We start from the raw sequence: 10,317 nt of genomic DNA on the forward strand, positions 1-10,317 counted from the left end.
AATCGAATGACTGAGTGATTCTGGCAACCCGGTAGCTTCAGCATAATAATGGAGGTCTGTTTTGGATATGAGCATATCCCTTGTGTTTACCCCGTATATGGGATATGTGTGTTTCTCGTGGCAATCCAAGTGCTATTGGCAGCTGTGTTTATTTGGTTATGAGGACAATATGCACAGGGCTTTGCAGACAAAGAGAATGCCCCTCGGCTAAATGTTTTTGGATTGAAGAGGAAGCACAGGCTTTGAAGCCTGGGGAATCTCTGCGTGGGGGAGACATACTTCAGCTAGTGGGAGGACAGTTTTGGTTGTGAGCAATCAAGACAGGATGCTTATGATGTAGAAACATGTGTGTGTGTGCATGCATTTTGGCATGTGGGTGCTTGTGTGTGATGCAAACATATATGAGGACATGTGTTTGTGTGTGTGGATTGGCTGTGTGTAACAGGGATTTTCTGATTCTAATAATAAAATTATGAAAGGGAGGAGAAATATTTCTTTTTCTTTTTCTAACGATTCTAAAATTGTTGTCTTTTTTTGTTTACGTTAAGGCAATAAACCGTGACAACAGCTCACAAGTAAATATTGCTTTGTCTTACGTGGTCGGAGGAAAAATGTCATTTTTTGTTGTTGTTTCTGAGTGGTGACATGTTTTTTTTAAACCCTAAGAAGGATTTGTGTCCCGGTGGGTCACTTACATGCTTTATTTGTATTCTAATATCACATTAGAGGGACATTTTAAGAAGACAACATGCCTTTCCACCCCATGTAGCCTCATGGATAAGATGCCCCCCTTTTAATATAGCCCTTGCTCTGAGAGAGTGTGAACATCACTGCTGAGAGTCTTTTCATCTTTTCATGCACAGAATGGAGTTTGGGTCTTTGTATTTAATGTAATCAAATCATTCATATTTGAAAATTCACTTTTTACAATAAGGGACCCAAGCAGTCACTCTGGTAAAAAGATCAAATCCATCTCTCTCTGTGAGCCCCTCCTTGTGGCTAAACCACTTCACTGCCCAATTTTACCTTCTCAGATGTTACAGGTGTATTCCTGACAGGAGAGACGTGCAAGAAAGTGCAACAGATGAGGGTTTTGAGGGTGTTTGAGGGTGTTCAAACGAGGGTGTTCAATTGAGGGTGTTCAATTGATTTTTATTGATGTTTTGGATATGGGATTTGGCTATTATTGTGATAGGATTTATCATGTACACAAGTGTCTTTCTGTTCATTTGGCAGACCAAATAATAGCCTACATTCTTCCAAAATAGGATAAATCTTTCAGCAGTATTTTCAGTAACGAATTTACATTGGTTTTGCCAGAAATTGTTCACAAATGGGCATTCCCAAAATAAATGCACATCGGTTTCTGGACTATCATCACAAAAACTACACTTTAAAAAAAAACTCCTACAAACTCCTACCTTTAAACAAGCCATCGTTGACGTCATGCAACCTGACCAATAGCAAGCCTGGCAGTGACAGTTGACACTCGACGATCAGCAGCGGCGACGAAATCAAAACAGAGGACATTCTCATTATTATTCTTTCATTTATTGCGAAGGAATTGAAAATGAATTGTAATAATAATGATTTCTTGATTTAAAAAGTTACTGAACAACGTGTCACCGTTGCTTTTTTAAAAAAATTTTAATTCCCCTGTCGACTTTGTACTTTTCCAGCATGGTGAGTTTGACCCCCCTTCCTTTTTATCAAACCTTTCCAGGGTTTCATTTCCACGCACTTTGTCTCGGTGATAAACGCTTAGTTTTTATAGCGCGCTGAAAGAGCCAGTTGCTTTTGTCCACTTTGCCCTACAGAGTCCGGTTGGATTAGGTGGTTTAGACGGGCTTTACCTACGTTAGGTGCCTCATCTGTTGCGGATAAAATTAGACTCCTGCAACGGTGGAGATCCTGTGTCAGTGTGGATCCGTTGAGCCCTGAGGAAGAAGACAACTGCCAGCGTCTACATGTGCCAAATAAATGTTTTAAATGTGAACAAACACTAAACAAAATCCTCTAAAATATATCTAGCCTATACAACATAATGTTATTCATCCTGACAGACCAATAAGTCCCAATATGTTTACGTTTTAATGGGTAGTTTCACCGAAATTAATACAAAATATTAAGTTTATTTCTTATTAGAGTGAGCTTAGTTTTTAAGATGACTGCACTTGCGCCTATACCTACTCTTTGATATGTATTCATGTGACTGATTCCCTGGTGATGTGTTGCAGGATGCTGAGGGCCCCCAGGCGCTGTGCGAGCTCTGCCTGGCTCAGGTGTGCAGCAGCTTGGACACTCTGTGCAGCATGCGAGCCGACGGCTCCATGAGCCTCATCTGGGCCCCGCTCCTCACACAAGAGATGGCAGACCAACTACTGCAGAGGATGGCATCTAAAGGTAGGTCAGGGAAACTAAAAAAAAGAGACCCCAAAAACATCAATATATCAGCAACTGAGGGTCACTGCAGCTACCAGATAATCGCAGTTCTTTAGCACGTTGAAGAAAAGATTTATCAGTTAACATTATCGTAAAAGGTGACAGTTTTTCGGCAAAAATACCAACAAAATTCTAAATGATGCCTCTTCTTTTTAATACAACTCTGTTTGCTTCTCCCTTCAAGGAGTACTGAATGACAAAACTGTTGGGATTTTCCGAAACTGCAAAGAGCTCCGCCTGCGCCAAGCCTCCATCCGCTGCTGTCCGGTATCTGCAGAAGCTTTCCGCCTGGCCCTCTGTCCTCACCGGCTCCTGGAACTAGATGCCTCCTGGGTCTCTGGGGGTCTAACAGGGGCCGACGTCGTCTCGGGCCTGGTCTCCACCCCAGAGTGCAGGTTGAGCCTGCAGAAGTTGTCCCTCACTGGGTTACGTCTGGACTGGGAGTGTCTTGGGGAGGATGGCGGGATGCGTGTTGGCTTCAGCTCCCTGAAGGGCCTTAGGATGCTCAACCTCGCCAGCACAGACCTCAGCGATGCCGTCCTTGAGGATATCTGCACTCTCCCTCTCCTGGAGACTCTAGACATCTCCTCCAGTGCCATCTCAAACCTTACTGCGCTCCTTGAGTGCAAGAACACCCTTAGATCTCTAGTCGCCCACAGGCTGCGGCAGCTGGATATGTCGCCCGCCAGGTTGCTCTTTGTCTTCAGCCACCTTAACACTCTCAGGCATCTGGACTTCTCAGATGACCACTTCGCTCTGGATGACAGTGACGGAAAAGACGCAGATGAGACGGTGCGGCAGCTTCTAGAGGGGAGTCCCCAGCTCCTCCCCTCGCTTGTTTCTCTTGATATCTCCGGGCGGAAGAGGATCACTGAAGCTGCAGTTAGAGCCTTTGTGGTGTCCAGGACTGGACTGGTCTTCTTAGGCCTGCTGGCCACTGGGGTTAGCTCCTGTGATGTCCTTTCTTCGCAGAAAAACCTACAAGTAAGGATCTATTATTAGCATCTACATGGTTAGTGAGATGTGAGGACATCAGAGAGTATAGTGGGTAGAAATACAAGCTTGATTCTTGCATAAGTTTCTCATTAATCTTTGACTGGAGGCTCAGCTTGTATCCTTGCTGCACTGCATTTCCTGTCTCTGATGCTGCTGCTCTGCTGTGTGTGTTCAGGTAACTGGAGAGGCTAATCAGAACCAGGTGTGTGAGGCGCTCAGGAGGTACAGAGAGCGGGAGTGTTTCGTACGAGAGGCCCTCGTCCATCTCTACAGTCTAACCATTGACACTGACAGACCACAACCAGACGTGCTAAAGGTGCTGTGGTCTGGTTCCTTCACTGACTGCAGTATTGTAACACAGAACATCTCAACTAGAGCCACGGGCATGATTCATTTGATTTCATTTTTCAAGCAAAAATACCAAACAATCTCAGGTTTCAGCTTCTAAAATGTGAAAATATGTTGTATTTCTTTTTAATATATGACAGTCAATTGATTATCTTTGGGTTTTGGATAGTTGGTTGGACAAATTAATCAAAATTGAAGACATCTCTGCGGGCTACTTTTCACAGACTAAATGATTAATTGAGCAATATAGACAATCTCCAAAATAATCATTAATGATAATATTTATTCATTAGTTTAAGGCCTCATCTCTTTTTATCTGATTACAGTTTATTACAACTCTTACTCTATCTTATTTTTCTATTCATTAGAATATCATTATTCCAATAAGAATAATCACTCATATCCAGAAGCACCAGCGGGGCAACAAACAATCAGATGATTCCACTGGTTGTAAATAAAGCAATAGTTTAGCTAGATTATCTAAACCACTTTTTGTTATGAGATCAATTTCAAGGAGAGTGTGCCTCAGTTGATACACACAATTTAAATAGTCTGTATACCGTGACGTTGTCCACAAACTGAGATGTTACTCCAGTGATGCAAAATATCTCTACGTACTTACTGCAGGATTAAATATTGTAGTTTTACCTTGTTAGTTAGTTAGTTAATTATTTTCCTCAACAGGTAATCTCACTGAAATCAAGATTTCCTTTTAGCACTGTCGCTTCACAGTCAGAAGTTTCTGGGTTCGAACCTTGCCTGGGACCTTTCTGTTTGAAGTTTGCATGTTCTCCCTGTGCCAGTGTGGGTTTTTTCCAGGTACTCCGGCTTCCTCTTACTGTCTAAAGAAATGCCAGTTAGTTTAATTGGTTAATCTAAATTGCCTGTCGGTGTGAATGTGAGCATGAATGGTTGTCTGTCTTCTGTCTTCCTGCTATGGCCCTTCGTTGTTCTGGTGACCTGTCCAGGGTGTCACCCCCCTTCGCCCAACAAGAGACCCTATTCAGGGTAAAGTGGGTAATGATAATGCCAAAGCTCAATTAGAACAATCAGTCCTGTGACCTTGTGTTGTAATTACTGTAATTACTGTAAATGTGATCAGAGAGACGAGCTGATGAGGCCGTTTCTAGTGCAGCCTTACAGATAAAATAGTCCAATTCAACTGCACAGCCGGCTTGGCGAGTAGGTTTCGCTGTGAAGGTTGCTCACAAACACGTAGCTGGGAGTTATTCCAGACAATATGCAGCCCAGTACCAACAATGACCAACACCAGTTATGACTAATTCTTTGGCACGTCTGATGATGTCACCAATGTTTCTCGTGTCCTGCAGCTGGTTGTGAGTGGGATGCAGAAGCACACCACCTCCCTGCACATAAACATGGTGGCCACGGCGTGCGTGTTCAACCTGACCACTCAGGACCTGGCAGAGGCTCTGCCCGTGAGTCTGCTCAGCTCCACTGTCACCCAGCTGCTGTACGCCATGAAGACCTTCCCCAACCACCAGCAGGTCAATGTCCCCAATTTAAGATCTATAATGATATCATGTAGTTACACAACAGCAAAATATGGCACCGAAGGGTTTTTGATTGATTGATTCAGGCCTAACATTTGCTGCAGCTCCTTTTCTGCCACCTTCAGACAGTATCTGTAGTTGCTCAACGATATGTCATAGACACATTTTTTTCATATGCTTCTTCTATTCCTTAACTGTTTCCATCTCTCCAGGTGCAGAAGAACTGTCTGCTGGCGCTCAGCAGTGTCTACATCCTTCAGGATGTTCCTTTTGACAAGTTAGTTTACTTTCCCTCAGCTGTAATATGACTACTCAGCTCATGGTAGCCAAAAATAATCAGCATACTCATAGAGCGGCACTACAATGTTTTTCCAACAAATTTGGATCCAGCTGAAATTATATTTTGTCTTGAAATGCACCTGCCAACAGAAATAGTTCTTCCAGATGTTAAAATGCAGGGCAAATTTTGAGCTTTGTCAGTGCATCACTGGTTTATTTTTGTCCTCCTATGTTCCTCATCCCTGCTGTCATCACGGTTCAGGTATTTAGCAGCCACGCTGGTGATTAACTGGCTGAGCAACCACGTGGATCCGACCCTTCAGAGGATGGCTGTGGCTGTCATCTCCCTTCTGGTAACCAAGGTCAAGACTCCGCTCACTTAACTGCACATTAGTCTGCTGCGGGGGAAAAATAGCAATGACACCTGTTAGTCCTACCTGTTGAAAAAGCTGCTGCACCTCTGTGACACTCGTTTCAACAGCCAGCTTTATGTTTTCGTTTAGTCTGGTTGAATGAGGCCGATTTCCCTGTGGGGTAAAAGCGCTCTTTGTTCTAGTGTGACATTTAGGAGAAAAAAAAGAGCAAATGGAGCACTCATCTGTTTGTTTCATGTGCAGTTATCCACAGAGGAGACCGCACAGCTCAGCAAGGACGTCTTTATTATGAAGGTACATTAACGCTTTGAAGGTGTTTTGTTTCAACGCACAACGTCCCCGGCTTAGCACTCAATGTGCATGGCTATATTTCCAGTTCTCTCTCCATCTTTCTCACCTACTTTATTTTCCATTACTTACTGTACACACTCATCTACGTGCTGACACTGTCACTCCATCGCTTCGTGCACTTGTCCTTCTCAGCTTACTGTTGCTCCATTATTCATTCACCTCTTTTTGTTCATGTAATCAAGCTGCTCCCTGCACTTCAGTTATTGAATGTGTGGTTTTATCCATTTATGCTGCACACCTTCCTATTTCTACTATCTATTTACAAAAATGGTCATTATTTCCTCTTTTTTTTCTGTCTTTCTTACTGTCCTTCTTTGTTATAAACCTCCCTTTGCGTTATTTTCCCTCCTCTTGTTGTCCGCTAACAGCAACTGCTGGCTATCGTGCAGCAGAAAGCTATGGTCGGAGTGGTCGACTCCACTCTGAAGTTTGCCCTGAGTGCTCTGTGGAACCTGACGGATGAGATGCCCGCAGCAGCACGCTGCTTTATCGAGTGCCAGGGCTTGGAGCTGTACGCGGAGCTTCTGGAGGTAGAAGAGCCCAGAAAACACATTAATACATAAAATGCACCCACACGGAAACAGTTTTCCTCTTATCCAGTCCCTTTCTCTCTTCTTTTGTTTTTGCATTGTAGTCCTACTACACCGAACCCTCTATTCAACAGAAAGTTCTCGGCCTTCTGGTGGGTGCAGTGTGTGTATATATGTGGTGTTGATAATGTAAATGTGATTATGTGATTTAAAATTGATTAAACAGAAGGGGAAAAAAAGGAAGTTAATCTGTAGGCAAGCTTACAATAAATAGTTCCTGTACCATCTGCCAAATGACTTTTTGTAAAAATTTTACTGTCATTTGTCTCCCTGTGTTGCAGAACAACATAGCAGAGGTAGAGGAACTGCAGGCCGACCTGATGGACGAGGACCTTCTGGAGCACATCCTCAGCCTCCTGCAGGACTCCCAGGTGGAGGTGGGGGTCCGTTACTTTGCAGGTGGGATTCTGGCGCAGCTCGCCTCCAGAGCAGAAGCCTGGACGCTGGACGACGAGCTCCGTGCCACCGTACTGCAGCAGCTGGTGTGTTTTGGATGCTGTTGTTTTCTCTTTTTTTTTTTTTAATGCAACAGACGGTAAAATCCACCACTGGCTCGTCTCAATGTGTCCTTTTTTCTCCACAGCATGACTCCATCATAACGTGGACTCAGCTCGAGAGAGAAATGGTGTCTTACAGGTGAGAGAAAAGCAAAGTGGACAGCACGGAAAGAAAGATTTGAGGAGGCATTTTTAATGCTTTTACTCGTTCTGTCTGCTCAGTTTAACATCAAATAAGCTTAAGGTTGCATTACACTTTACTGAAATGGTTTCCCATCAATTACACATCCTCCAGTCTCTCTGTAGCACTGTTACGTAACGTTTGGAATAGTTTTTGCTGATTTAATGTATGTACACTGGCCTGCTTTGAAACACCATGTACATTTAGATAACTGCTGTATGATAATATCACGAGAAAACACTCTGAAACCTATTCAGAAAAAGTTTCTGTCAGTAACATCTTACCTGTAATACACTGGATTGAATTGATGCAGAAGAAAATTGACCATCTGGTGCAATTAAAGAAAAGTCCATTATTTATTTTTTCTATTTCTGATGTTTCCGTTTCAGGTCGTTCCGTCCATTTTGCCCTCTGCTCCAGACTTGTCAGCCCTCAGGAGTGCAGCTGTGGGCAGTCTGGGCCATACATCTGGTCTGCAGTCAAAACAGTGAGAAACACAAACACTACTGTGGGGACCCCTGGGGGATCATGGGGAGTTCTGGTTTACATATGGGGTTCACTAAATGTGTTTCAAAGAAGCCACTCCAGTGCAAATTCAAGCTGGCTGTAACTGTTTTTAATTATTTTACGTAGGTCGCAAAATTACATCTCATGAATCGATTCATATGGACCGTCTGGTTTATTAACGGTAAGGTGGTGTTGGGGCTGTCGGGCTTGATTCCTCTTTAATCTTCTTACCACTTCCTCTCTCCTCTAGCGTCACATTACAGCAGCATGCTGGAGCAGGAGGGCCTGATTGAACTCTTGAGTGCTTTGGCTGCACATCCCAACACACACGCCGACATCAGAGGGCTATCAGATAGCATCCTGCGTATGGTAGAGAACCAGAGTCGGTCGGGAGCGAGCGACAACCGGACAGAGCCTTAAAACTCCTGACAAAAGTGTAAAGAGGGGGATTTTATTTGATTTCATTTCTGAGTGTCTAAAATGTGGTAGGTGTAAGGTTGCAGATACAGTATTAAAATGCAGACACTTCATGCCAACCTTCTTTGATTTAAAATTGCATTGTACTGTATTTGTTATATAGAGGGTGTAATTTCGAAAAGTTATTTGTGTCATAATCTAGTTTTAAGCAATTTATTTATTTCATTTGGAAACTAAATGTGTTGATTACAGAGTAGTGAATGTCCTATTTTCACTATTTTGAAGTCAAAATTGCTTCTAAAAACAGCCAAGTGTTTCAGTATTATGCTTAGTTCCAAAACCTGTCACTAGAGGGTGCTTTAGCACTGTAGCTTTGGGGCTCTTTGTCCCTTAAGATGTGTTTGTGTAATATATTATTTAATCTGTAGAGGTGTAGAATCAGCATCTTATGTGATAAGTGACAAGAAACCAAAGCAGCCTGAATGTGTTTGTCTGTTTCTTGAAAATAAGCCTCTCCTCTCCTCTCCTCTCCTCTCCTCTCCTCTCCTCTCCTCTCCTCTCCTCTCCTCTCCTCTCCTCTCTCCCCCCTCAGTATCCTAGTTGCTGAATTCATTATATTTTATGTAATACAGCTTGAAGACAGAACTGCTCACAGGCATCTAGAGTGTCTATTATAAGTTGACCCATTAATAATTCCTTTTGAAAAGTGGATTAACAAGCGCACATGAATATTCGAGTTGCACCGCCATGTTCAACTTTTAAGTGTCAAATCTTCCCGATTCACCTTTTTAAAAGAAAATCCCCTGAAGGAATTCAAAGAGGTCGACTAAATAGAATGTGGCTTTGCATGCTTGTGATTCAGCCAGGTTAGTTATTTCCAGCCAGAGGTGGCTACGTGTTCGAAACGAGCTACAGAAGGTGACCCAAACTCAGTATTTAACAGCAGTTCACCTCCTAAACATTAAACTCAGTATGGCGGTCCTCTGGGATTAAAGGTCAAGAGCCCTATAGTGAACATGGTGTGATGTTACCATGAGAAATTCAAGTTATGAGAAGTGTGGGAAAAGAACACTGCTTTCCAGAGGCTGTAGGGTTATAGCGGGTCAGCTTGCATGAGGCTTTGCTGTGTGCACGGAAAAGATAGCATGTGAACAGGTAAACAAAGGGTGGTGTGCACTTTGTTAATCAGGTCTTAAATTTCTGTGGCTCAAAGAGACTATCAATATTCAAGTGACGAGAGACGGAGAGAAGCAGGCAGAAAGACTATCAAATAGACAAAAGAGGAAAAACAGAAGGAAAGAACTGCAGGAGGAATGCAACAGTTTGGGACATGAACTTCAGTAATCACTGTTAATTTTGAAGCTATCTGTAGCCAGTTAACTTAGCTTAGCACAAAAGCTGGACAAAGAGCATACTGTTCACCAGTTCAACTCTGATCCACAAAGCTGATGTCATATATCCTGTATAGAGCTGGGGAACATCCATTTTAGGTTCCCAATATGTGGAACATATGATCCTTTGTTCTATACCCATTATGTGCCATGTACATCTGAGGAATGTAGGACCCTGAGAACATAATAGTTACTCTAGGAACATACTTCAATGTACTAGGCATCTCTACATTTCATTACAAATGCAAAGTCACTTGTCCGACTCGCCGTTGCATTCTTTATGATTTAGTTGGTTGGATGTCCTCAGCCACTTGCAGACATCATCACTGGTGTATTTTTTATCGATAAGGCAATATTTGGTAAACGTCCAGCCTACGTCTGTTCCATTCTCTGTTTCGCTCTGGTAGTTATAGGCTACATTCCTCCATGT

General features: G+C 43.0%; 1 protein-coding gene across 1 annotated transcript; it reads left to right on the forward strand.

The window, feature by feature from the left end:
* Positions 1 to 1,504: 1,504 nt before the first annotated feature.
* On the forward strand, positions 1,505 to 8,979 carry LOC138207439 (protein zyg-11 homolog). The gene is made up of 14 exons (XM_069164655.1): positions 1,505 to 1,683; positions 2,238 to 2,403; positions 2,627 to 3,426; positions 3,614 to 3,754; positions 5,118 to 5,294; positions 5,513 to 5,577; positions 5,842 to 5,941; positions 6,197 to 6,247; positions 6,673 to 6,834; positions 6,939 to 6,986; positions 7,176 to 7,376; positions 7,478 to 7,530; positions 7,962 to 8,059; positions 8,330 to 8,979. The coding sequence occupies exons 1-14, from the start codon at positions 1,681 to 1,683 to the stop codon at positions 8,497 to 8,499; spliced, it is 2,235 nt and encodes a 744-aa protein (XP_069020756.1). The 5' UTR covers positions 1,505 to 1,680; the 3' UTR covers positions 8,500 to 8,979.
* Positions 8,980 to 10,317: the final 1,338 nt, after the last annotated feature.

Source organism: Embiotoca jacksoni, unplaced genomic scaffold (genome assembly GCF_022577435.1).
Source record: "Embiotoca jacksoni isolate LCO1_2020_lvr unplaced genomic scaffold, fEmbJac1.0.p SCAF_31, whole genome shotgun sequence".
Lineage (NCBI taxonomy): Eukaryota > Metazoa > Chordata > Actinopteri > Embiotocidae > Embiotoca > Embiotoca jacksoni.

Excerpts from the sequence above, each read along its gene's own strand:
- LOC138207439 (XM_069164655.1), top strand. Across the intron at positions 5,942-6,196 it reads TCTCCCTTCTGGTAACCAAG|TTATCCACAGAGGAGACCGC; the intron begins GTCAAGACTCCG and ends TTTCATGTGCAG. Across the intron at positions 6,987-7,175 it reads AGAAAGTTCTCGGCCTTCTG|AACAACATAGCAGAGGTAGA; the intron begins GTGGGTGCAGTG and ends CCTGTGTTGCAG.